Source organism: Sprattus sprattus (assembly GCF_963457725.1).
Source record: "Sprattus sprattus genome assembly, chromosome: 7".
NCBI lineage: Eukaryota > Metazoa > Chordata > Actinopteri > Clupeiformes > Clupeidae > Sprattus > Sprattus sprattus.
Window position 1 is genome coordinate 10,173,255 of NC_137926.1, and position 27,895 is coordinate 10,201,149.

At 46.5% G+C, this 27,895-nt stretch overlaps 1 protein-coding gene across 1 annotated transcript; it reads left to right on the forward strand.

The window, feature by feature from the left end:
- Positions 1 to 61: 61 nt before the first annotated feature.
- LOC308368678 (DNA topoisomerase I, mitochondrial) lies at positions 62 to 27,817 on the forward strand (the record flags this gene model as incomplete). Its single annotated transcript, XM_080842912.1, has 20 exons — positions 62 to 144; positions 1,455 to 1,530; positions 2,591 to 2,643; positions 3,780 to 3,914; positions 4,106 to 4,159; positions 4,328 to 4,421; positions 4,905 to 5,032; positions 5,208 to 5,323; positions 6,710 to 6,831; positions 8,794 to 8,916; positions 9,431 to 9,618; positions 11,393 to 11,537; positions 13,568 to 13,711; positions 16,622 to 16,807; positions 20,518 to 20,586; positions 25,364 to 25,478; positions 26,521 to 26,648; positions 26,947 to 27,041; positions 27,278 to 27,427; positions 27,715 to 27,817. The coding sequence occupies 20 exons, from the start codon at positions 62 to 64 to the stop codon at positions 27,815 to 27,817; spliced, it is 2,307 nt and encodes a 768-aa protein (XP_080699038.1).
- Positions 27,818 to 27,895: the final 78 nt, after the last annotated feature.

A 27,895-nucleotide genomic window follows, 5' to 3' on the forward strand; every position in this document is an offset into this window, starting at 1 on the left:
GTTGGCTCAAATTTCTTCCCAGGTTTAATTCGAATTTTCACCCCACTGATCTAAATTGCCAATGACGCAGTTCACTGCTGAGGACCAAAAAGGGATGGTGAAAAATGAGAACATGATCAAAGAGAAGAGTGGGACTACATCTGGGTAAGTACAGATCATTTACAGATAATTACTGTTACACGTAGACAATGTCCTCTGTGTGCATAGAGGCTTTATATTCATTGATGTGTTGTTACAATTGGTCTCCTTCAATTATGTCATAGCTACAGCTGTAGAAGCCTTTTCACCATAGATGCCAGTCAAGTCAAAAGTCGAATATTTACATGGAATAAATACTGCTTTAACCACAGCCACTACTACAAGCCTGCTAATAAAACCGAGCAGTTTGTGGCTTATCCTTCATTAGGTCCACTACTACTACTAAGAATTGTTGCTGAATAGGCTTTCGTATGGCAACACAATCCTCAGATTAAAACAAATACAACCCGCTCCCTCCCATAGTCCTCAATAACAGCGAACAGCTGCACATCATCATACACCGTACTCCAGCGGTGTTCCCCTGGCCCCACCGTCTCCCCAGCCAAAAGCGGATGGCACATCAGAACAAGTGGTCTGCACCAGCAGTCATAAATCTGCCCGTGGACTGGGTGGGTGGGTGGGTGGGTGGGCTCGGCTCGTGCATCCATCACCCACAGTAGAGTACTCTTTCCTCTGGGTGAATATATTAATTTGTGGTGATGTGTGGAAGCAAGTGTTGTGCGCGCGGCAGCGGTCCGTCCCCAGCCCTGTTAATTAATCAGACGAGATGAAGAGGAAGAGACACCTGTGTGGCAGAGCTGACGGCAGCCTCCTGTGACGAGACCTGATGGCGCTCCGTCGTATGTCATGCACTCCTGAGCTAGTCTGGGGAAGGGGGTGGATGGGTGGTGGTGGGGGGACATGGAAGATGAGACATGCCTAACAGCTTATCCCCTGGGTTGACGATAAACTCTTTGTGTCATCTGTTCCCTTCTGTGTCTCCCCGGTGTGTTTGTGTATCTTCCCCCTCTCTCGCTCCTGTCTGTCTCTCTGTCTCTCTGTCTCTCTCTCACTCTCTCTGTCTCTCTCTCTCGCTCCTGTCTGTCTCTCTCTCTCTCTCTCTCTCACTCTCTCTGTCTCTCTCTCTCACTCTCTCTGTCTCTCTCTCTCTCTCACTCTCTCTGTCTCTCTCTCTCACTCTCTCTGTCTCTCTCTCTCACTCTCTCTGTCTCTCTCTCTCTGTCTATCTCTCTCTCACTCTCTCTGTCTCTCTCTCTCTGTCTATCTCTCTCTCTCTCTGTCTCTCTCTCGCTCTCTCTCTCTCTTTCTCTCTCTCTCTCTTTCGCCCACCCACACTCCTTCACTCATACCTTACTCTCCTTCTCCCTTGATCCCCCCCCCCCCCCCCTGCCCAACTTTGTGTCTGTGTAAAAAAGTGTGAAACAGGCTCGAGCCAAAGCTGCGGGGAAAACCAAACATGGAGGCAAGGCCAAAGCCAAGGCCCAGAAGAAGGTAAAGTAGCCCTGTGATGTGTGTCTCGTCTCCTCCGGCATCCTGTCAGGCTCTGCCCCAGCTCCGCAGGTTTAGCTGGCCGGTCTTCAGCCCTTTTCTTTGACGCGATTCAAAAGCACATAAAGTTGAGCTCTCTTCTGTTCCCTCTTTATTTTGGACAGGTGCACCAAACCTATACGCTCTTTATTTTAGGAGTTACATTTTATCGCTGGTCCACTGTTGTCTAGCAGCATAAGTTTTATATTATTACATGACGTGAGCTTGTCCTTGCATAAGATTTCTCTGGCCAGTGAGAGATTTGTGCCTGGAATGTGACGGTGTCTCGGCACGTGTGTTTAGACACATGTTGTCTCAGCAGCAGCCGTTCCACCAGTGACTTTGGGCTCCCTGGAAAGTGACCCAGGGGGGTCCCCTCAAAGTGGGTCAGGTTTTCCTCTGAGCCACTCTCCGAAATGGGTTCCTTATTCCCAGGAGGCCTCTGTGCTTCCCAGGGATATAAGGTTCTCCAGGGGCTGAAATGTGGTTATCGTAATGAGGATTAAATTTCATACAGTATTTTTGGTTCTTGTTCATCACTAAGTACCCCTACTCTCTTTAGTGTTGAAGGGTAGGGGTGACCTCATAATGCCTCGCTGTTTTAAAGTTAAACTTGTGAAAGTGTGTGCGGCTGTTACTTTAGTTTTCCTTAAACTACTTTACTGCTACTTTAGTTTTGGCAGCAGTGACTCAAAACACAGACTACAGATAATAAAATCATAATGCCTTGCTGTTATAAAGTTAAACTTGTGAGAGTGTGTGCGGCAGCGGCTGCTACTTTAGTTTTCCTTAAACTACTTTACTGCTACTTTTAGTTTTGGCAGCAGTGACTCAAAACACAGACTACAGATAATAAAAAAAATGATGTCAAATGCCAGTAAGGCAACAAAGGGAATATCAGGCCTTCCCCTCTATGTATTATGTAGATCAAATTTATGTATGTATGCTTTTGAAGTCTTTTCTCGTGTCCTTGTCAAGTGTTTGAAATTTGAATGCCTTGTGTTTACACTGTGCTCTTTGTCAGGTCAAGGACTTAAAGAAGGAGGATCCTGCCTCTGAAATAGATTGCACTATGCGGTGAGTGGTCTCCTGTGTCTTGGGGCTGGAGTGAGAACACACTGGGGGTAGTGCTCAGGCCAAGGCCCGCTAATTACAGTGGCTCTGGTGGCGCGTTGGTGTCATATGAGCTACGCTATATGGGTCTTAAAGTATTGGATCAGCACCTAGCTGCCACGGCACCGAAATGAGTTTTAATCCATTTGCGTCTCAAATGGAATCCAATCTTTTCCTTCCCTCCCACCTCTCTCTCTCCCTCCATTTCGTCGCTCTCTTTTTCTCTCTCCCTCTCTCTCTCTCTCTCTCTCCATCTCCATCGCTCCGGCGTGCTTTTTCCCCTGCTACTGGAGGCTGGAAATTAATTCTGATTTCGATGTCCAGGATCTTGGGTACTACATATTCTGATTTTCCTCTGAACACTGGCTCCCTTTCAGGAAATTAATTTCTTGCATTATTAAGAGGGAGAAAAAAAAAATGGCTCCTGTCAGAAAAGTAATGAATTGAAATCTGTTCCATAAGGAGATGGAAAGCATTGGGGTGGCTTGTACACACACACATACACACACACACACACACACTCACTCTCTCTCTCTCTCCTTCCTCTCTCTCTCTCTCTCACACAGGGACATTTATAAGGCCTTATTGACTGCTTTTGTCACTGCTGCTCTTTAGATGTTATCAGCACAGTGGGGATTTTTGTATTCTCCTTTTTTAATTAAGTTACACTAATACTCATGAGCTGTGTGAAACATATTGACTAAAAAAATAAATAAATTGGTAGGCAAGAAAAGCCTTTTTCTCACTACGGTGTGATTTTGGAAATGATAATATAATATCCTGCAACATGTTGTCATGGTTATATCTAATGAGTTAATTGGCCTAATTTGTCTCTCTGTTTGTGCTGCACGGCAGGGAAATGGATTCGCAGTTATGCAATTATTATTGTTTGATTCCTGTAATTATTTAATTTTCATCAGCCTCCATTATAAAATATTGTTATAACTGTAATTATGTCAATTTTATTGGTCACTGAGGAGCTCATCTTTTCATCAAGCCTAAAAAAAAATAGAGTCTTTGTGGAGGAGCTTTTGTGTGTCTGTGGTTTCTGTGCTGACCGTTGAAAGATGAAACATTCCCTGTTGCCTCGCGTTTCCCAGGCTGACCGTGAAAGAAGAGCCTGATGACGGAGACTTCGCCGAGGGGAAGAGAGGGAAGAAGAGGAAGAGGCCTATAAAGGAGGAGGAGGAGGCTGACGAAGGGCCCTCAAGGTCTCACAAGTCCGATAAGAAACTGTAAGTGGCCCGAAGTGGCCCTGCTTCTCTAGACAAGAGTTCTGAAGAGAAACTTCTAGAATTCTCAGTGCACTGTGACATCACAGAGAGTGGATGATGTATGATGATGTATGATGATGTCATAGAACTTCTCCAGACCTGAGGTGAGGTGAGCCTGGCTGAGTTCCTCATTCTCTGATCAACATGGCCAGGACTAGCAGCTACATGGATTGGGATATAGATTCATCAGTGCCCGGCCCTTCTTTGTGCGTACAGGGAATTATTACTTTCCTCAAGGCCGTAGGGAGAACGGAAACAAAAGCCTTTGTCATTTTCAGGGGCATGTGTGTGAGAATGCTTTGAACACTCTTTAAGGTGATTTTTGTTTGTTTGTTTGTTTGTTTGTTTGTTTTGTTGATGTGTTCTCTATATAGGGAGAAGAAAAAAAAGAGAGGTGAGGAAGATGGTGAGGCGACCTCTGAGAAGAAGAAGAAGAGGAGGAACGTGAAGAGTGAGGAGAAAGTGAAGGTAAAGTCAGACACCCTGACGCCCCTCGATAAGAAAACCTGGCTGTAGATAGTTTGACCTGGCAGATTGTATTAGGATAAAAAAAAGTGGTGTTCACACACACACAGCTGCAAGCTTATCTCACACACCTTTGACGCGTTTCAGGCAGGATTTTTTTCACTTAAACGACCCAAACACCCTTAGTATGTGGATGTAAGAGAGATAGGAGGCATAGATTTGAGTTCTAATCTGAGTTCTAATCTGTAGAAGTAAGCAATGTTTAGCCATCATACCTCACTCAGATTGGAACTGGAAATCAGAATTAGTTGTTGTTGCTGCATTGCGAGCAGCTCTATCTCCTTTAGGAAATGCTTTTTTATTTAGTTTTTAGTGTTACTTTCTAAGCATATTCAGACACTTGAGACAGAGGTATTGCTTGGAAGATTAAACGTGGGAGAGATGAATTCAGTCGGTAAAGATGGCCTTCTCGTGCTCATATCCCAGAAGCCCAAGAGGGAGCCCAAGGAGCCGGGCGAGAACGACAAAGTGAAGAAGACGAAGGAGGAGCGGGAGGCAGCCAGAGCCTTGAAGCTCAAACTCAAGGAGGAGGAAGAGCAGCAGCGCTGGAGATGGTACAAAGAAAGAGAGTGTGTGTGTGTGTGTGTGTGTGAGAGATGTTGTTGATTGCATGTGTTGATGGATTGTCTTGGGTATTCCTCTCTCATGTTGCAAGACTGCTGCAGGAAAAACAGTAGCGCCCTGTGGTGCTTCCTGTCTACCACCTGTCTGCCTCCTTTCTTTCTTCAGGTGGGAAGAGGAGCGCTATAAGGACGGAGTCAAGTGGAGGTTTCTGGAACACAAAGGGCCCTTCTTCCCTCCAGAATACCAGCCTCTGCCGGCCGACGTTCGTTTCTACTATGATGGTGAGATGGCGGGGATGTTACAGGCTAGTGGGCAGTAGTTTGGTACTCGTTGAAAAGTTAGTGAGATCGTAATGGTATGGATCATAAAAATCATAAAAATAAAAGATTATTTAGTTTGACGTGTCAAGTTAGCATGCCGTTCCATCTTACTTAAGTAACAATGTTTGAAGACCCCATCGTAGTCATAGCAGGAGCAGTCCAAAGATAGTAGACCGTCATTCATTATTTGTGGCCATTCTCAAGGGCAGAGAACACTAAACGCCTGTGCCCTGACTGGCTAGTTGGTGAAAAAGCAACAGTTAAAGGTGTTAAGTGTGTTTTGAAGTTAGTTTTTTTCCTCAGATATGCCTTTAATGGCACTTCCTCCTCCTCCTCCTCCTCCTCCTCTTAGTCTTCTTCACAGGGCTTTGGAATAGGTCTGTGTCTGAGTGCCTCTGTCACTGGCTTGACCCTGTGCTGCCCAAACTATCCATTGTAATTTCCCTCCACTGGTAGTCAGCCAGGCAGTCAGCCATCTTAAGAAAGCTTCTTCGCTTCCTGCTGATTGGTCCAGATGGAATAGACTCCTTTTGAATGTTCAATTGATTCGATTCCATTTTTGATCGCAGATCCACAGGGAGCCTCAGTTTGAAGTGAAAAAGTAAAAGCTACACTGCCTCGTTTAATCAATTGGGAGTCCTTTTTCTTATACTCCTTCGTCATTTCTTGGGGACTTTTTTCCCCTTTTTCTCTTCCACCTTTTCCCTCAGCTTTCTCTGCCTTGGCAGGAAGGCACTGCAGCTATTCTCCTCAGGAGCTGACTCATGCGGTGTGTGTGTGTGTGTGTGTGTGTGTGTGTGTGTGGCATACCGTTGAAAGGGAGTGTAAACACACAGGCCCTCCATGCCATCGACCGCGAGAGTGAATCGGTAGCCAAGAGCCAGGGGAGAAGGGTGGCCAGGTGGCCTCGAAGTCCTGAGAAGTTGTCATGTGTCTGCCATGTGATGCTCCACTGAACTCAGCTTCTCTCTCTCTTTCTTTCTTTCTTTCTTTCTTTCTTTCTTTCTTTCTCTCACTCTCCCCCCCCCCCCCCCCCCCCTCTCTGCATGTAGAATAAAACAATTCCTCGAGGCACTCTGGCAGTTTGCTGAACCTTTTGCTAGCTACACTGGGAAACAGGAATCTTTGTGTTTACCAGAGATTGATAGGGGAGGAGGGATGGGAGCAGGGGGGGGTCGTTTTCGTGTGTGTGTGTGTATCATTGTATGACTCTGCGTCAACATGTTGTAGTTGTCTGTGAGACTGAAGGTGTATGTGTGTGTCCATGGTGTGTACATATGTATAAGCTCACACATTCTGTGTGTGTGTGTGTGTGTGTGTGTGTGTGTGTGTGTGTGTGTGTGGCAGGTAAAGTGGTGGAGCTGAGCCCTCTAACAGAAGAGACGGCCCTGTTCTTTGCCCAGATGCTGGACCACGAGTACACCATAAAAGAAGTCTTCCGCAGCAACTTCTTTAAGGACTGGAGGAAGGTGAGTCTCAAGACCGATGTTAATACTGGTCCATTCCTGTCATCTTCAGTGGTTACCATGGAAATGGAGTAGCAAAAAAGAAGCGAAAGCACCTTTTCTCTCATCAGTCACACGTTTCTACAATGGCAGATTACTTTTATGACCGACTTCTATTCATTGCTGTTTGTCCAAGCACAAATAATTGTGATGGATAAACGATACAATACCGAGCAAACCACACCATTGAAGCACAGTATGACTGAATTCTATTCATTGCTGTTCGTCCGAGCACGAATAATGTCGATGGATAAACAAAAGAATATCGAGTAAACCACACCATTGAAGCACAGTGGATGAAGTCTCTACACATGGTGCTGTTTCTAATTTCCTCTCTGCAGGTATTACCTCCTCTAAACCCAAGTTTGACAATCCGTGTCTGTCTGATATAGAGAGCCAAGAACTGCACCCCTAGTGGTGTTGGGTTTTTTTTTGGGGGGGGGGGGGTGTTAAGGAGAGGGAGAGGAACACTCAGGGGAGTCTTCCTCTCCACTTTCCTCCTGAGGGATGACACTAGTGTGCTGCTACCAGCTTTTGTGTGCTGCCACTTTTTCTTCCCATGGTATGGTAATCTGCCTCCTTAAACTGCAGAGTGAGATGACTGAGGATTTGCTCAAGGAGAGATATTGAGAGGGGGGGGGGGGTGGGGGGGTTGAAGTGATACAATTTGGGGGGGGAGGAGGTGCACTCTCTCACCCACTGTGCACCCCGCCAAGCCCAGAGGCATATCATGCAGAATTAATTTCGTGCTGGTTAATGCTCAATGCTCTTGAAAATACGATTTGTGTAAAGGCGTTGATATGCTAATCCAGACAACTTGCTCCCCGCATGCGAACAAATCCAATTAAACTGCTTTATTATAACAAGGCAGGCTTGCCTCGCATGGCTGCCTGAGTCTCCGCCCACCGTCTGCCCTGTCACTCACTCACTCGGAGCCGCCACCGTCGCAGCAGAGAGAGGAAAAATCTGTTCTGCTTTGACGTCTTTGTAGATGGAATTCGTGTCATCAAGCAGTGGCAGTGAAAGCCTGGTCTCCCATCTTACCTGAATGAGAGTGTGATGAGTTGGGAGTTGGAGAGGGAGCTTAAAGTTGCGGTGGAGACTCAAACAGAAAAGATGTTGACACACTTTGGGGAAGTTTGGGGATGAAAGCCAGCTTTGTTTTTGGCAGATCTCCCTGTAAGACAGGGCCAGAATTTCCTCGGATCATTTCCCGATGGATAATCTTGTCATGAAGTGCCTAAATCTAGGTGTACCCCTGAAATTTGCACTTGTTGGAGTGAGGGAACTTGGGCCCTCCTCACACATGGCCTGAAATGCTTCTGGAATGCAAAGCTTTTATTGAAAACCGTAAATGGTAGCCCTTTTCTATTCCAAAATAATAGCACAGAAAGCCCTATTTTAGGCTGTGTCCCAGGTCGGCACAATGGTGGTGGGCTAATGGTGCCAGAGGGGATGGATGGGGAGACTCCTCCTGGCCAGAGATGCCTAGTTACACACTAGGGAAAATGACAGTAATTTTCCGCCACTCCTCAAAAGTCCCACAACTTGCACCACTCGCGTGCTTTACTTAAACCTTTAAAAAGGCGCCCTAAAGGGCAAAGCCATAATCACACAGTATGCTGCCGTTTTGTATTATTTCTACATGCTAGGTAATGGCAGCTGCCCTGCTTGATGGCCACTCATGTTACCTGGCAACCACAGAAATGAAGGCTGTGAAAGACCTCTAAAGTTTACATAAAAGTCATTTACCAACAAATAGGGGGGCTAATTTAAAATGGCAAGTGTTACCTGCTAGGTTCTTTCAGCCTAGTTCACATCAAATGCCCTTTCACCGCTTTAAAGGGATTTTTCTAAAAGTATTCTCTCTCTCACGCTGTCTTTTTGTGTGTGTGTGTGTGTGTGTGTGTGTGTGTGTGTGACCAGGAGATGACTGTGGAGGAGAGGAGGTTAATCACTGACCTCAACAAGTGTGACTTCAGAGAGCTCCACACAATGCACAAAAACAAGGTGGAGGCCCGGAAGAACTTGACTAAAGAGGACAAACAGGTGTGTGTGTGTGTGTGTTGTGTGTGTGTGTGTGTGTTCTCTCCCATGTGTGTGATGGATTGACCTGAAGTTGAAGGAAGAGCATTGGCAGGAGTTCAAACAGGATATAACCAGCCCTACAGACTACTCATCTACAGATTTAAGGTGTTCTAGTTGTGTTGGTCTGTCTCTTCAGGGAGTGAAACCCTGGTTGGCATTATCCAGCAAAACTACCTATGTATATGAAAATATAACACAATTATTAACTGAATTCATAGCATATCAAATAATGTAAACATCAATGTCACAAAAAAACTAAATGACGGGAGCTCTGATCTTGTTTCAAGTTTGATATCTAGAATAGGTCTGTTAATAACACAACACAACTCTAGCCTTTTCAGTATTAGCTACTACTTGATTTTGGGGGTTCAGGCTTTGGGCTGAGACTGGGGGGGAGGGCAGCAGTGTATTGTGCTAATGGTGCTGTATAAATAAGCGCAATTCTTTGACTTGACCACGTTTGTGCCCATGCCAGGTGAACAAGGATGCCAACCAGAAGATCGTGGACGAGTTTGGCTTCTGCTTGCTGGACCACCACAAGGAGCGCATTGGCAACTTCAAGATTGAGCCGCCGGGGCTGTTCCGCGGGCGCGGAGAACACCCCAAGATGGGCATGCTGAAGAAGAGGGTCCAGCCAGAGGACGTCATCATCAACTGCAGCAAGTCAGGAAAAAACACAACACTGACATTTTTACCAGCTTTTGGGTTACAGGGCAGAGGGACTCCTGTCAGAGAGGGTTAAGATGATGCTCAGAATAGTACAGTACTGGCATGAAAAAGCCTCTTACTGATGGAAATTACAAGTATTTTAGAGATCCCAGTGCAGGTCATTTTGGTCAGGTAGAGTCTAGAAATGTCAGTATTGGTCATTTTGGTCAGTATTCACCGTTTAGTTTAAGTGAGGTGAAAATTGGCGTTAGGGTTGACTTGTGTTTTGTCATACAAATTCAGCACTACCTCAGAGTTGGTTTGAAGTGAAGTAGGGTTTGGGGTGGTTGGGCTATAGTGTACTGTCCTTCGTAGACGCATCAATCCAGACTTCCTATCCAAAAGGGTTAGGATGATTGGTTCAAAGTTCAGCCTAGTGAAGTCAGAATAGGGTTGGGGATGACTAAGGTAGTGTTGAACTTGTATGAGAGAACAGTTGGCTCAGAGTTGGGTTGACTAGTGTTTCTCATACAAATTCAACACTGCTTTAGAGTTAGTTTGAAATAAAGTAGGGCCTGGCATGATTAAGATTATAATTCAGAGTTTCAGAAGTATTCTAAGACTACTTTCAAACTAACCCGGGCACATTTGAAAACAATACTTTTCTGAGGTGCAGTCATTTGACATTGGTGAACTATGTTAAATTATAGTTCTAGAAAGGGGTGACTCATCTCACCCTTAGTCTCAAATGCATTGCCAACCATTCAGCTCACTTGTTCCTTTACATTGGCTTTTATTTTTATAGTTATAGTCTCATCCAAATTGACTTACAGTACAGTGTAGGTATTTATATATGTTTATATACATTTCCATCAGTGTATGCGCTCCCTGGGTTTCGAGCCAATGGTCGTGGTGGCAAGGGCGTAACAATGGTGTTGACATTGGTGGGGACATAATGAGCACGTAGGTTGATGACGTTTAGACGGGGGGTCTGGGGGTCATCCCCCAGAAAATTTTGCATTTTTTTAGATGCAATTTCCAGCATTTTAACCAATTCTGGGGTGGATAGTGACAAATCCCTTTTGATTCACAGTTTTAACCGACTAGTTTAAAACAAGACTGATCAGATCAGAGTAAAGGTTTAAACGAGTGCAATCAGTTCGTTGTGCATTTCTACATCAATCCGTGGAAGCCACGACATTTACAGCCACTTAGACAGCATAAATTAAACAAAACTTAGATGTCATTTTAGCAGCTCGGACGGTCGCCTCCACAGTGTGTGAAGCGACATTTCACTGAAGGGGGACGTGACCGAACAGGTTTTTAAAAGACTGTGATAAACTTACTGTTGATTTGGTGAAATAGCCTCTTATGTCCGTCAGTTTCCTTTTCCTGCCCGAAGCAGACATTATCCTGCCCGAAGCAGACATTATCCTGCCCGAAGCAGACATTATCCTGCTGTCACCGCGCGCTTAACTACCAACCTAGCAACGATAACTAACGATAACTAGTGCAGGAAGATGATAGCAAGGCTGTCCCCACCAATGACACGCCGCCTTTGATAGAAGGTACACTACGCATAGCATGAGGGTAAAATTAACCATTTATTTCCCGAATGCCGTGCAATTACCCATTCAAAATTGGTATGGACATTTTAAACGTATCCAAATATTGGTATGGACACGTCCATAGCGTCCATACGCATTGTTACGCCCATGCGTGGTGGTGTTGACACAGTGATGTCATTAGCGCCTCGCCCTATCAGCTGACCTCCATCTTCCCTCCACAGGGAGTCCAATATCCCACAACCCCCTGCAGGACATCGGTGGAAGGAGGTACGCCACGACAACACGGTGACCTGGCTGGCCAGCTGGACCGAGAACGTCCAGGGATCGGTCAAGTACATCATGCTCAACGCCAACTCTAAGCTGAAGGTGAGGTGGTAACAGGCAGACAGACAAAATGGCAAGTAGGCAGCATCATGAATCTTTGTGTAGAGTTAATTGGCATGTGGCGTGTTGTATTGTTCGGTGCTGAATGGGAGAAATGTTGTTATGAAATGTTTTTATTTTCTGTTTGCTGCCTTTCTGCGCAAGTTTCAATTTGTATTTATGCTCCAATGGAACACCATTTTGCTAATGTTGAGTTCCGCCTCGCTGTTATCGCATCGAGTGAAATAGTGGTTGACAGATTCATTTGGCCTATTACATGACGCTTTGAGATAATTGCCATCAGCCAATGCCTGTGCTCTCGAGGCCGGGAAACAGTGGAGCCTCCGAAGAGGCATGGAAGGGGAGGGAGTGTATTTGTTTGGCTGTTGAGTTCAACTCCAACAAGCGGACCTCTGAAGATGTGGCCATATTGAAATGAAACTATGAAATGTGGCCATATTTAGCCCGTATATTCGGCTAATGAGTGCTGCTGTTAAATACAATTAAACTTTTTTGTTTTTGGATAACCTGTGTATTTATGTACTTGACACATTTTTTTTTTATTAAAATCGGAGCACTGCAGACAGAGCTCAGCAATTCTGTGTCTCATTTGTTATCGTTAAATTGTAACCGTCTGGCAGTGGTGGTAGAAGGGCTAGTGGACACATATGCACAGCCTTGTGTCCACTAGCCCTCACAAACCCGACTAGTGCACTTCCAGTTATACTCTCACCAATGTAGCCCATTTTCTATACTTACTCACCGTTATTTATTTTTGATCCATGGATCATGTTTTTTCAATTCACACTGAAAGATGTATTTTTGTTGATTTTATTAAAACCATTGGCCACCCTGCTCTCGATCAGCCGACCACCGGCGTATCGGTCGACCACTAGAGTGAAGCTGTCCTTCCTTTGCCATCCCCGAGATTCTTTTCCTCCTTCTCGGGGCTTGTTGGTTCCCATGCACCACCGGCCAGAACAGATTAGGAAGTTTGGAAGAGGAGTTTGGGGTTTATCTTTGCAGACTTGTAAAAGCTCACAGATTAGGTACGAGCTACTTTGATGGCACGACTGGCTTTGATGGTAGCTATTGACAAAAGTTGAATACATTTAGGGCTCACAGCACCAGAAAATACTCATTTGTTGTTTTTTTTCTTTCTTTTCCTCCTTCCATCACTTCCTTCTGTGCTCCTTCTTGGCCTCCTCCACTCCGATGCCCTTCACCTCCCATTCTATGGATTTTGCTCCTTTCTAGCCTCTCCCTGTGAGGGAGATTCAATTTGATGACATTTAACTTCAGAGCTTTTCCTGTATTTAATCAACCAGAATAAGGGCTAGAGAGGCGGGCCAGCGAGCGAGTGAGTGTGTGTGTGTGTGTGTGTGTGTGTGTGTGTGTGTGTGTGTGTGTGTGTGTGGGTGGGTGGGGAGGGGGAAGTAAAAGAAGGAAAGAAAGATCCAACGAATGAAAGAGAGAGAGAGAGAGAGAGAGAGAGAGAGAGAGAAAAGTCTTACTTCATCTTATAGATCATCATCGGTGTGCGTTTGTTCTGACCTCATTCATCTTCCTCCTGTCCCCGCCTCCTCGCCCGTAATCCAATCAGTGAACTGCATTGTCAGAGCACCCATCAGTCAAGCGCATGTGGCACAACAAGCCCAGTGTGGGGTCTCCTGCTGGTCGATTACCCCAGTCGTTTATCTCGCCGTGCCAGCTTTTACACCCCCCCACCCCAGAACTTCTCTAACCCTAGTTTCAAATGTGACCACCTCCTGTGTGTGTGTGTGTGTGTGTGTGTGTGTGTTTGATCTGTACAAGTAGAGAAATAACTAGTATGTCTACTGTTTGAGGACTTTGCCTGTGTGTGTGTGTGTGTGTGTGTGTGTGTGTGTGATAGAGAGAGAGAGAGAGAGAGACAGAACCAACTCTTTCACGCTAGTCTCCTCTTCAATGTATGGTGTGTGTGTGATTGTGCACGTGGGCATGTTTGTGTTTTTGTATGTGTGTGTTGAGACTGTTCTGTGTCTGCCTCTCAGGGTGAGAAGGACTGGGAGAAGTATGAGGTGGCTCGGAAGCTGAAGGGCCGTGTGGACCAGATCAGAACCCAGTACCAGGAGGACCTCAAGTCCAAACAGATGGGCACTCGCCAAAGAGCTGTGGCCCTCTACTTCATCGACAAGGTGACAGAGAGAGAGCTGGATGTTGGCTTTTTGCTTAAGCCTTATCCATAGTTTTTTTTTCCTTCTCACTTTCCCTCACTTTCTTTGTCACTATGTCCATCCCACACCCTCTCTCCTCCTTGATTCTTTGTTAATCCCTCTCTCTTGCTCTCTTGTTCTCTCACATATTCTTCTTGCTCACTCTCCCTCCATCTTCATCCCTTTCTCTCTCAATTTTTCCTTATTTCTCTCACACTCTATCTCTTTCTCTCCCTTCATGTCCATCCCTTTCTCTCTCACTCTCTCCATATTTATCTCACTCTCTCTCTCTACATCTCCATCCCTTTCACTCTCACTCTCTCCTTATTTATCTCACTCTCTCTCTCTACATCTCCATCCCTTTCACTCTCACTCTCTCCTTATTTATCTCACACTCTCTCTCTCCATCTCCATCCCTTTCACTCTCACTCTCTCCTTATTTATCTCACACTCTCTCTCTCCATCTCCATCCCCTTCACTCTCACTCTCTCCATCTCCATCCCTTTCACTCTCACTCTCTCCTTATTTGTCTCACTGTCTCTCTCTCTCCATCTCCATCCCTCTCTCTCTCTCTCTCTCTCTCCATCTCCATCCCTCTCTCTCTCTCTCTCTCTCTCTCTCTCTCTCCATCCCTTTTTCTCTCCCTGAGTTGCTCCCTCACCCTTGCCCCCCTGAGAGCTGGATGGCTCTGAGAAGGAGAGGAAGCCTCAGCGTACCTCAGGATGCTTCAGGGCTCTCGGGAGAGCGAGGCGGATCAGTAGATCTTTTCCTTTCGGTCTGAAACGGTGACCTTCTCAGCAGCCAAGAGCTCCATTCTGCTGCTGTGCTCTACACAAGCATGGAGCCTCAGGCAGGGCTGGCTGTAGCACTGGGCTCCTGTCCAAGACCACACAGTCCATACCGCACTATGGCAGTTTGTCCAAATCCACTCTCCTAGGGAGACATAGAGTCTGTGTCTATCTGTCTGTCATGGTGTTGTATTCTGTGTGTGAGCGCTTTGCCAACTTTATTGAGTGAGTAATTACTCGTGTTACCCGCAGACGTTTCACCAGTTGGAGAGAGAGGTTCCCCAATGAGCGATGGCCCGCCCGCCCGGGTGGAGTGAGTGAGTGAGTGAGAGAGTGAGTGAGGGTGGGTGGGGAGGGGGAAGAAAAAGAAGGAAAAAAAGAACGAATGAACTAGAGAGAGGGAGAGAGAAGTCTTACGCCACCTTATGGATCATCATCGCCGTGCCATCTTTTACACCCCCCCACCCCAGAACTTTTCTAACCCTTGTTTCAAATTTGACCACCTCCTCTGTGTGTGTGTGTGTGTGTGTGTGTGTGTGTCTGGTGTGTGTGTGGGTGTGTGAATGGCCCACCCGAGTGGAAAGAGGTGCAGGAGTTAGTGCAGGGCTAGACAAGCAGCAGCAGCTTCTCAAGGAAGGCAAGGGCAATGGATGAACTGGCATGATGTTGAGATGAGGGAAGATCAGCTGGAGAGAACTTTGGGCTATGGATGCTTACCGTGTAAAATGAATTGTCTGAGCCACTGATGTCCTCCCAGCTCCATAGAACCTGTCAGTGGGTGGTTGAAGACGGAAGCTGCGAGTAGTGTGTTGAAGCACGTTCTATTTGGGTGGCCTAGGTGGTCATACAATGTGTGAAACATGTTAAGATGTGCAGCAGGCACACAATACAAATGTATTTCTGTAGTGCTATTTCAAGAACAAATGTCATTCTACCTTCTTTGCATAAACATTGGCAAAAGCAACAAAAAAAATGATAATTAATGTAGAAAATGAAGTATGGAAGTGTGTAAAAATAAAAAGGGACTCAAAAGCCTTTGAGTGATTTAGTAATCCAGTAGCGTGAAGTAGTCATTTAGTTCATGCTTAATGAATGCTTAAATACGGCTACCCAAGGTAAGATCTTAATCTTGTCAAAACACAGTTAGCCTATTCAACACGGCTCATGGCCTCTCCCCTGTAGTAGCTTGACGGGAAGCACTGTTTCTTTAATCAGATTCATAATTGTGGTCCATGGTGAGACCGCAGAAACCCTGCCGTCCGTGGAGCACCTGAACCTGTGTGCCGGGTTTTAAAGTCTTACTGGTATTTTGCATTGTCAAAGCACTACAGGCATTCAATAGGTAATTGCAGGTAATTTCAAGGAGCTATGCGGAGGTATTATTGCAGCAGAGGCTAAGTGACTATGAATACAAGAGCAGCCAGGGCCTCCTGTAGAAAAAAGCAGGTCTACATTTTCTTCACGTCCATGTAAAAATACACGATATTTACTCGGTGTGTTGATTTAGGCTTGTCGGAGGTTTTTTTTCAGATGGCTTCCGGAGGTAGTTCACTTTTTGGTAGGTTTTTCTGTTTTTCAGTTTTTTTTGTATTTCTCACTTACTCTTTGTTTTTGTCCCTCTACCATTTTTTTTTCTGAACTCTTTTGACTCTTTTCTGAGCCGTAGGCTGAAAGCTCCGTGGGGGGGGTGATGGTGGTTTTGCGCTGCCTGGGGTGGAGTGGTGAGGGCAGAAGGGATTACACACAAACACCCTGAAACGCTAATCCCTCCCACCACAGACTACTAGCTTTACATGCTCTTATGTGTGTGTGTGTGTGTGTGTGTGTGTGTGTGTGTGTGTGTGTGTGTGTGTGTGTGTGTGTGTGTGTGTGTGTGTGTGTGTGTTTGGGGGGGGGGTATGTGTGTGCGTGTGTGCGCAGTGGAATCGGTAGATTCTGATGGAGGCCAAGAGTTGTACCAAAAGGTTGCACCAACAAAAACATGTCTCCCTCCTGAATCTCGTGTGTGTGTGTGTGTGTGTGTGTGTGTGTGTGTGTGTGTGTGTGTGTGTGTGTGTGTGTGTGTGTGTGTGTGTGTGTGTGTGTGTGTGTGTTTCCCCTCCAGCTGGCTCTGAGAGCGGGTAACGAGAAGGAGGAGGGTGAGGGAGCGGACACGGTGGGCTGCTGCTCGCTGCGCGTGGAGCACATCACCCTCCATGACGCGCTGGACGGACACACCTGTGTGGTGGAGTTTGACTTCCTGGGTAAAGACAGCATCCGCTACTACAACAAGGTCCCAGTCAGCAAAAGGGTAAGGCCAAGCACACACACACACACACACACACACACACACACACACACACAGATGTTCATCAGTCACACTCCTACACACACCAGCTGACAAACACATACGTACATGCACAAATATCCCCACACACACAGTAACACACAGATGTTCATCAGTCACACTCCTACAAACACATACGTACATGCAAAAATGCCCCCCAACACACACACACACACACACACACACACACACACACACACACACACACACACACACACACACACACACACACAGTCACACTCCTGCATACATACACACACTCTTCTTTGATTCGCCCTGGAAGCATGAGCTAAGCTGTCAGTCACCTAACTCGCCTCCACCTTCCCAAGGGGCTTTGAAAGAAAAAGAAAATGGAAAAAAAAAGATGGGAAAGGAGGAAGTTATTTCTAACCAGGTTCGTGACTCCACTCTGATTTCGGCTAGGCTCACACACACACACACACACACACACACACACACACACACACCAGGTCACCAGGTCACCAGGTCCTAGCTCTCAGAACAGCCAGGAGTCCTCATACAGGCCCTGGGTGAGCAGGAGCAGGCTTCAGTCCCCCAGGAGGAGAGAGGGATGATTTCCTCTGTTACATTACAGGAGGAGAAAAATATAACCAGTGGGGGGGGAGGGAGAGAGGGAGAGAGGGAGAGAGGGAGAGAGGGAGGGAGAGAGAGAGAGAGACGGGGGGGGGGTGTTTTTCTCTTGCCAGTTGAGGTGTTTTGCTTGGCAGAGGTTTTAATTATTTAAATGGGGGGCATTTAAAAAGAAACTCATCAGTTGATCGTAATTAGTTGGCTGATTATTTGAGCAGGCGGGGGTGGGGGGGGGGCTTTTTCAAAAGGTGCCGGGGCTTCTCCAAAATGTCAGGCCTAATTGAAGAAAGGTGTAATTGTCTCGTTCCCCCTCGCGAAACGAGGGCAGCAAAATTACATATGTAGAGCAGGTCAGCCTGTCACACGACCACCAATGGTGTTGACCCAACCCCCCCCTTCTAGCTCATGCAAACAAATACACACACACACACACACACACACAAACCCTTGCCTACATGTAGAAACACATAAAAACAGAAAAACAGCCTACGTTTTTTTCTCACACCCAAACATGCCTGTTTAATGCCACTGCCCTTGTCTAAGTGTGTTTAGACAGACGGAGCAGCAGGCAGAGTGTGCCCTAGAAGTGAAGAGCTGTGGGAGCTCATAGATTCGGTGGTTTAAGACTTCTGCTTTCTCATCACTCTGACATATCTCCAATAAGAGTTTAGTGGTGTGGTGTGTTGAGAATGACAGCCGCTTTTGTCTGTAGAAGTGTCAATCATCCACCTGCTTTTGTGTGAAAAGAAGGTAAAAAAATTGGAATTGTGCCCATGTCTAAATCACACTTTCCCTCTCACTCACTCACACACACAAACGCACACACACACTCAACACTGGTTGTTCTTCTTCTTCTTCTGCTTCCTCTGTTTTGGCTGAAGGAGAAATTGTTATTCAAATGAGGCAGCTTTAAAAGCAACACATCTGCGGCGATTAATTAGTTCCATGCATATTTTAGCCGTCTTATTTGGAACCAGAGCGAGGGAAACAGGACTTCTTGGAAATGTCAGATATAATTGAGAGCCCCCTCCCCTCCCCTCCCCATCTCCCCTCCATTTCTACCTCTCTTTTTCAGTCCATTTCTCCCCCAATCCCTCTGTCATCAGTAAGACAACAAGGGTCTCATCTACAAAGCCTTGCGTAGAATTCATACAAACAGGTACCGTACGCACAAAGCCTGAAAGATGCTTATACACACACACAAACAAACAAGATTCCACACACCTGTTTTTACAACATCGCCATCCACGTGAAATTGAGCGCATGTGCATGAGCAGCACACTCCTGTCTCCCTCTCTTCCTGTCTCCCTCTCTTCCTGTCTCCCTCTCCTCCTGTCTCCCTCTCTGGTCTCCCTCTCCTCCTGTCTCCCTCTCCTCCGGTCTCCCTCTCTGGTCTCCCACTCCTCTCTGTTACTCATTTTAATATGCTAATATTATTAATTATAAATAAGGCCAGGACACCCCCATGGTGTGCTCTTATCCGTTGGAAAGGCAAGTAAACTCATTTGATTTGGTCAATTAGACTTCTGGCATTAAAACAGAAGAAGGCAGGTGGAGTGGCTCTAAATGCTGTGGGGTCAGAGGGCTTTACTAAATGATCCTTGGCCAGTCTGGGGGTTGGCGAGGGCATTAAGCAGCCACGTCTGGAACTGGGAAACCACGTTGTCTTGATGGGCAGTTGAACAATAAATGAAAATAACTACACACACACACACACACACACACATGACCAAGTGCGCAATGGGTGGCTTCTTGGCACACAATTCCTTTGATGTCAGAACAGTTTTTATATAAAGGCCACCTTGCCACTTTATTAGTCAGTCACATTTCTGCATCACAGTTAATTTGCACGTTGATGGAATAAGAATGCTTTCTATTAACAAAGTCTAATTCTACCTCCGCCGTTGTGTGTGTGTGTGTGTGTGTCCATGGCTCTGCTCACATTGGGGAAACAGCTCTCACTACAATTGGCTTTTAATGTAAGCCTGGTCAAACTCTTGATATCGGAACTTTATACACCTGGATGATACACAGATGATCCCGTCCCACTCGGAGCGGTCTGCCAGTACCCTCTGGCATGCCCCTGTTGGCAAGAAGCCTGGTGTGGTAAGCACTGGTAAGGGAACAGGTTAATGGGTGACTCATGGTAGCATTGCAGTCTTACACACAGACTTTCAAGAGGATAGCTTTTGGAAACCAGACATGGTTGATGGGGGACATTCTAAAACGCTTAATGTAAAAAGGCTAAATGTGGCTTAATGTTCCAAAACGGCGATCAAGCGATCGGTGGCCTCTCTAAATACACGCTCCACTTTAATTCTGCCATTGGCAATATCCTCCTAATAAGGCAGAAGTGGCTTGTTATTACCACCACCAACAAGGTCATGGCTTCAGTTCAGTCTCCTTCTTTGGCAGCAGGATTACGCAAAAACTACCAGGACGATTTTCATGAAACTAGGTGAAGGGGTGTAGTACGGGCCAAAGAAGAACTCGTTAAATTCACTGGACGGATCCACAAATCATTTTTCGCTTCCGTTAAAACTGCGAGATAGGCCATTTGGCCTTGGCAGGGGTCTGCGCTCTCCGATTTCCCTTCTAGTTAGATTGTAGGTAGACCATAGCATAGCATTTGCCCATGCTTACGTGTCTCTTTAAACTGCATACACTGTGATGTGTTATTATTTCCAATAAGGCCCACAACTCTGTGCTGTGTATATCTTTTGAAGAGTTATAGTTTTCACACGTGGGCCTATAGACTCGTACACAAACTGGTAATATAAGTGTGGCCAACTGACTAAAACCATTAGAAATGTGTGTATGCCAGACATGAAGTTGGTGTGGAGGAACGCACATTCATTTAACTTTTGATGCATCTGAGCGTGAGCATGAAAGATGGCGTACGCAACATTTTTGTGTGATTGCATCGTTTTTATGAGGCCCCGGGAGAGGTTGAGAATGAACTCATCTCTGTGCTCCCCTTGTGATCACGTTTGATTGCCCCAAAATGAAAGTGTTCTCTCCCTCTCTCTCTCTCTCTCTCTCTCTCTCTCTCTCTCTCTCTCTCTCTCTCTCTCTCTTTCCAGGTCTTCAAAAACCTCAAGCTTTTCTTGGAGAACAAGGAGCCAGGAGATGACCTGTTCGACCGCTTGAGTGTGAGTCCATAACTAGAGCTCAACACACACGCACGCACACACACGCACGCACAATCATTCCACCCTCACACAGCATTCACACTAATATTTTTCTTTAAACTCCAATATTTGTCTGTGACTTTCACTTTGGCCACGTATCTTGAAACTACTCATCATCACAGCTCTCCTTTAAGGCACACAAAGGGGCGAGTTAGAGAAGAGGATGGTTATGGCCCGTCCCGACGGGAGAAGTAGATGAGTACCGTGGTGTCTGGTCTGGCAAGAGATCTGCCGACAAGTGTGCCAGATTCACGGCATAGTAGAGCACAGGAGTAGAATGGAGCACAGGAGTAGAGTGGAGCACAGGAGTAGAATGGAGCGCGGGAGTAGAATGGAGCACGGGTGTAGAATGGAGCACAGGAGTAGAATGGAGCACGGGAGTAGAATGGAGCACGGGTGTAGAATGGAGCCCAGGAGTAGAGTGGAGCACAGGAGTAGAGTGGAGCACAGGAGTAGAATGGAGCGCGGGAGTAGAATGGAGCACGGGAGTAGAATGGAGCACAGGAGTAGAATGGAGCACAGGAGTAGAATGGAGCACAGGAGTAGAATGGAGTAGAATGGAGCGCGGGAGTAGAATGGAGCACGGGTGAAGAATGGAGCACGGGTGAAGAATGGAGCACGGGTGAAGAATGGAGCACGGGAGTAGAATGGAGCACGGGAGTAGAATGGAGCGCGGGAGTAGAATGGAGCGCGGGAGTAGAATGGAGCACAGGAGTAGAATGGAGCACGGGTGAAGAATGTCGTAAGCAATGCTCATTCATCCAGAACTTCCTAACCTAGAAGGACCTTGATGACTCTTATGACATTGGGTATTTATAAACACACGGACGCATGTTAAATAGTTGTGGAACAATTCCTATAAAAACCAAATGGGTCATTAGTGTCTCATGTACAGTGTTGGACACGGAACATGGCGTCGTTATGAAAGTCCATTCTGCTGATGGCACCGAGGAGTTGAACACCTTGGCAACAGCAAGAGATGGGCAGAGAGAAAGTGGCACTATGCCCGCTGACTTTTGGCTGGCCAAGTTGGTGGTGAAAAGTACATCGGCCCCCTGGAGCGGTTTACTGTGTGCCAGACCACCCAAAATGCATGAAATGCCATGCGGTTAAGATGATATATTTTTACACACAGGCAGAAGGTTAATACGATGTTTTTTTTTTTTCATACTGTAATCTCGTAGTGCCAAGCCTCAAATATTGTTTGCAGGAAGGCCTGAGGTAGGAGGAACTGGCCAATGGTGGAGAGAGATCGAGGGTTCAGATAGGTAGGTGTCGGAGGAGAAAGATGGAGAGGCTTCTGAGAGAACTTACAGAGCTGAGCCAGTGCCTGCTCAGAAAGCCTGGAGGGCTGGCTCAGGGTTAGGGAATGAGGGAAGGATGGTGTTCGTCTGGGTGATGAGCGAGAGAGAGAGTGTGTGTGTGTGTGTGTGTGTGTGTGGGTGGGTGTGAGTGTGTGTGTGTGAGAGAGAGAGCGCGAGAGACGCGCATAAGTGGAGAGTTGCAGGGGAGGTGGCTGGCAGGTGTGTGTTTGAGAGGCCTGAAGAGGGGGCGAGAGGCCTGAGTGCAGGGGAGCAGTGAGAGCCTCTGGTCCAAAGGAGATTGTGTGTGTGTGTGTGTGTGTGTGTGTGTGTGTGTCTCAGAGGTGTAGAGTAGTAGGGTTTCTTGCTAGCCTGGGGGCTGTCCAGACGTTGAGGAGCTGCAGCGGCGCTCAGGAGAGAGTTCTGATTGGCAGTTTAAAAATGCCAGCCGGAGGAGGGACCGCCAGAACTGCTAATCTGCCCCGACACTAATAACAGCCCCCCCAGCAGCCTGGCCAAGCCAGATTATTACCCCCCTGTGTGTGTGTGTGTGTGTGTGTGTGTTATGTATGTAAGTTGGGGATCTTGATATTTGGCAGCCTAAGGCATGTCCACAAACTAACAATTGGTGAGTTAGGATTGGCAGGCCCCCCTAAGGAAACATCTAGGAAGCGGGTAAGATTCTGCTCCATCTCTGGTTTAACAGGCAGGTTCTCTGTGTGGTTAAGACAACGGCGTCTCTCTACCCATGAGTGTTAAAGCTTGCTTTTCATCTCTGGACACATTTGCACCCCTTTTGTTAAGTCTGATAGAGAGGTGTGTGTGTGTGTGTGTGTGTGTGTGTGTGTGGATGGATGAATTCTCATGTTCAGCCCATTTCTTAAACAGAATGAAATTGGAAGTCCAAGCATCCGTCAGTAGTATAAGGAAGTGTTATCATGACCTGAAATTTTGAGGAAATGGTGCCATCATCTGACTGAGATGGTGAAGAGGTTAAATGTTGAGGTTACAATCACATTCTGGATAGATATTCAAGAGGTGTCCTGTGAGTGCCATGAACTGTGCAGGACTCCATAGCACTGTAAGGAGTCAGTATTTGTGATGGGACTACTTGGGGAATGTGTGTGTGTGTGTGTGTGTGTGTAAGAGTGTGCGCATGTGGCGTGTGTGTGTGTGTTTATGTTTATGTGGTGTGTGTGTGTGTGAAGGTGAGTGTGCGCATGTGGCGTGTGTGTGTGTTTATGTTTATGTGGTGTGTGTGTGTGTGTGTGAAGGTGTGTGTGCGTGCGTTACAGCCCTCTTTCCATCTGTCTCATTGAAAGTTGCTGGAAGGGTCAACAACTCCACAGTAGTGTGAGCATGAGAATATATACGATGTGCTCATACACACACACACACACGCCTAGACACAGCCACAGACCCTTTAACACGCTCACATCCATAGATGGCTCACTTAGTATGCAGTCCACTTGTTCAGAGATAACAAAAGTTGAGAGTCTCTTCATACTCAAACAATCCTTTTAGTGAGATAAAGTTTATAGGGAAGGTATTTTCCTTCTCTTTTAGTAGATAAATGTGATTGGGTTGTGGGTTTGCAGGTATACGAGTTACACCCACACACATAGACACACACACACACACTTGACCTCCTGTTCCCGACTGGTTGAAGTGTTTCTGAGGATGTGTGTGTGTCTGTCTCTGAGTCCGAGGACTCATGTGTGTGTTTGTGTGTGTCCGTCTGTCTGTCTGTCTGTCTGTCTGTCTGTCTGTCTGTCTGTCTGTCTGTGTGTGTGTCTGAGTCTGAGGACGTCAGTGTGAGTCTGAGGATGTGTGTGTGTGTGTGTGCCTGAGGTGGTCTGTCTGAGATTGTGTTTATACGTGTGTCTTAGGACATCTGTGTGTGTGTGTGTGTGCGTGTGTTTGTATGTGTGTCTTAGGACATCTCTGTGTGTGTGTGTGTGTGCGTGTGTGTCTGAGGACGTCTGTGTCTGAGAGTGTGTGTGTGTGTGTCTGCGGACGTCTGTGTGAAGTGGTGTGTGTGTGTGTCTGCAGACGTCTGTGAGGTGGTGTGTGTGTGTGTGTGTGTGTGTGTGTCTGAGGAAGTCTGTGTGTGTGTGTGTGTCTGAGGAAGTCTGTGTGTGTGTGTGTCTGAGGACGTCTGTGTGTGTGTGTGTGTGTGTGTGTGTGTGTGTGTGTGTGTGTGTGTGTGTGTGTGTGTGTTACCTCTGGGATGTGGTGTGAGCGTTGAGAGTGACAGCAGTGCTCTTTGTGAAGTGTCCCAGGGGCAGCTGAAGCGGTGCCTCTCCGGGCTCCTGTCCACCGTGTGGCCCCTCCACCCACGGAAAGGTCAAGAGCAGTAACAAGGGCCATGTCACCCTGACGGGCTGATGGACTGATTGGGCTGGGCTACAGGTTGGAGATGTGCCATGGAGTTTGTTTATTGCCTTGGTCCTCAGCTCAGTTTGGAATGAACTGACATGCTCTTCACACACGTGTGTGTGTGTGTGTGTGTGTGTGTGTGTGTGTGTGTGTGTGTGGTTATAGGATCTGACTGAATAGAAAAACATAGTTGCGGAGGTGGAATATACCAATCTGAACTTTAATGTGTGTCCTTATGCGATTGACTGTGTGTGTGTGTGTATATATGTGAATTTATGGAATACAACATAGGACTCATAACAGTCTAGGCTTGACAGCTAAGCAGCGAGATGATGTGTGTCTTAAGTGTTTTGTATTCGGTGCGTGTGTGTGTTTGTATGTGTGTGAGTGATGAGAGCTAAGGCATATCCATCCGTTCTTTGTGTTTGCCCTCGCTGCCTCTCCCTCTCTCTCCCCCTCTCTCTGTCACTCTCTCCGTCTCTCTTGCAAAGGCATTAGAATGAGTCTAAAAGTTGACTAATGTGTTTTATAATCCCCTTCTCTCTAAATGATGGGCGTAATAAATATGGAGAGTGTGTTTGTCTTCCTCTCCTTCCTCTGAGGATGCAGAGCGGGAGTGGTGACTGAAGGTGAAGGGGGGGAAATCATAGAGCAATAGTGCCATCTAGTGGTCAAGAGGGAAATGTGTGTTTGCGTGGTGCGTTAGACTGATGTGTGTGTGTGTGAGGAGGTGTGTGTTATGTGTGGGATCACTCCTTTGCCTGAATTGTGCCTTTTTTATGTAGGTGGATGTGTGGAGTGTTTGCACACTAACCTCTCTACTCCTCACTTGCCTGTGTGTGTGTGTGTCCGGGAGTGTGTGTGTGTGTGTGTGTGTGTGTGTGAATTTGCATGTCACATTGCGTGTCAAGCAGTTTGTTTTAATGTTAGTGTCATCTTCATTATATCATGCTTTTGTCATGTGTGGACTTCAGTGTGGAGTGCGCATTGTGTAATGAGCTCTTTTGTGTGTGTGTGTGTGTGTGTGTGTGTGTGTGTGTGTGTGTGCGCCTCCTCAGACTTCTACACTGAACAAACACCTGAGCTCTCTGATGCCCGGACTGACGGCCAAGGTTTTCCGAACATACAACGCCTCCATCACCCTGCAACAGCAGCTGAAGGAGCTGTCCAACAGTGGGTCTCTCTCTCTCTCTCTCTCTCTCTCTCTCTCTCTCTCTCTCTCTCTCTCTCTCTCTCTCTCTCTCTCTCTCTCTCAGTATCACTCTCTCAACAGTGGGTCCCTCTACACCTTCTGTTCTCTCATTCTCTCTCTCTCTCTCTCTCTCTCTCTCTCTCTCTTTCTCTGTATCACTCTCTCAGTATCACTCTCAACAGTGGGTCCCTCTACACCTTCTGTTCTCTCATTCTCTCTCTCCCTCTCTCTCTTGCTCTCTCTCTATGTGCACTCTCTGTCTCACTCTTTCTTTCTCTCTCTCTATCACTCTCTCTGTATCACTCTCTCTCTTTGGCTATCTCTGTATCACTCTCTTTCTCTCTCTCTGTATCAATCCCTCAACAGTGGGTCCTTCTGATCGCTCTCTTTCTTGCTCTTTCTGTATCCCTCCCTCCCTCCCTCCCTCTCTCTCTCTATCTGTCTGTGCTTCTCAGTTCCTTTAAACCACATCCTGATTCGCCTGTAAGGCCACAGTCAGCGAGTTGAATATTTACTGAAAGTCTGTTATTGTTGTTGACAATAGGTTAGACAGTAAGAAGGCAGTCCAAGGACCAGGTGGTCAAGGCTCTTTTTTTACACCATTTTCTCATTCCTCAAAGAGTGTTTGTGTAATTGTTGAAGAGTAATTGCACAACCATGAAAGTCCTTTTTGTGCTAAGGCCACAAAGTATTGGCAACTTGCAGTGAGTTCATAGCATTTCAGTATTAATTTCAACTTTTTCTTTTTATGTGAGTTTTTTTTATTTATTATTGTTTTAATCTCCTTCCTCATCCATTCTTTCTGTCAGTCCTCAGCCACAGTTTTACAGGTCCCAGATTCTGAGAATCGCTTTTTTTGTTTAATTAGCTGTGACACAATTGAAAGCAAATGTTCTATTCTTCCCATAACTTCAATTTTCTCTGTACCCCCCTCCTCCTCCTCCTCCTCCTCCTCACACACACACATACACACGCACATATATACACACACACACACACACACATATACACACACTTCTCCAGTGGTCGACAGTGCGGCAGAGAAGCTTCTCTCCTACAACAGGGCAAATCGCGCGGTGGCCATCCTGTGTAACCATCAGCGTGCCCCACCCAAAACCTTTGAGCAGTCCATGGCCAACCTGCAGTCTAAGGTGAGCCAGGGGTGTGTGTGTGTGTGTGTGTGTGTGTGCGTGTGTGTGTGTGTGTGTGTGTGTGTGTGTGTGCGCGCGCGCGCTAGACGATGAACAGAGAAAGAGTATCTGACCGTCTACAAGGCATAGTAGGATGGGCAAAAGAAAGTTCTGTTGAAATACACCAGAATTTAAAAACACAAGGACGTGCTGGACAAATGTCTTTTCCTCAGCCGTGTGTGTGTGTGTGTGTGTGTGTGTGTGTGTGTGTGCTGTGGTTAGTTTGTAAGTGTAAGGAGCCATTGTTATTCTCCCCCAGATCGACACCAGGAAGGAGCAGTATGCCAAGGCCAAGCGTGAGCTGAAGCAGGCCAAGAGGGAGGCCAAAGGCAGCAAGGACCCTAAGCTCAAGACGTGAGTGATGTCTTACCATGAGCACGCCACAAGCAGTGTTTACTCGTCATTTTGGAAAGGCCACGTCATCATTCAGAAACTGACACTGACCGTGGACATGCCATACACTGCAGAATAGTTTAGTTTTTGGAATGTTCATTCAGCATCAGCTTTTCTCATAGAGGACCACTTATATTGCGTTACGTGTGTTTCTGTGTGTGTGTGTGTGTGTGTGTGTGTGTGTGTGTCTACGCCAGTGTGTTGGTGAAGAAAATGAAGGCCGTGAGTCGATTCAAGGAGCAGCTCCTGAGGATGGAGGTCCAAGCCACAGACAAGGAGGAGAACAAGCAGATCGCCCTCGGCACCTCCAAGCTAAACTACCTGGACCCACGCATCAGCGTGGCCTGGTGAGGACCCGTCTAGGACCCGTCCGTACACACTCAGACACACTCTCGAAGCCCTTTACACACTGTTTTAGCACACACTTCACCCACACAGACACTAGATGGAAGGTAGACTAGAGATGGACAAGAGTGTATGAAGTGCATGGAAATGAAGCATTCAAATTGAAGTAGCCTACTTGACCATTCTGTGTTTGCATTATTTAACATCCCTGGAAAACACAGCTTTTCTGCTTTTGTATTATTTTTAGTTGTATTTTTGGTAGTGTTTCAGTTTATGTTGTCCCCTTTAGGTGCAAGAACATGGAGGTTCCACTTGACAAGGTCTACAACAAGTCACAGAGGGACAAGTTTGCCTGGGCGCTCGACATGACCGAGAAGGACTTTACATTCTGAAGGGACTGGCTGTCTGCAGTTTAGCACTTTTAATCAAATGTTTCTGGTTGTTCAGCCATTTTAGCTTTTAATATTCAA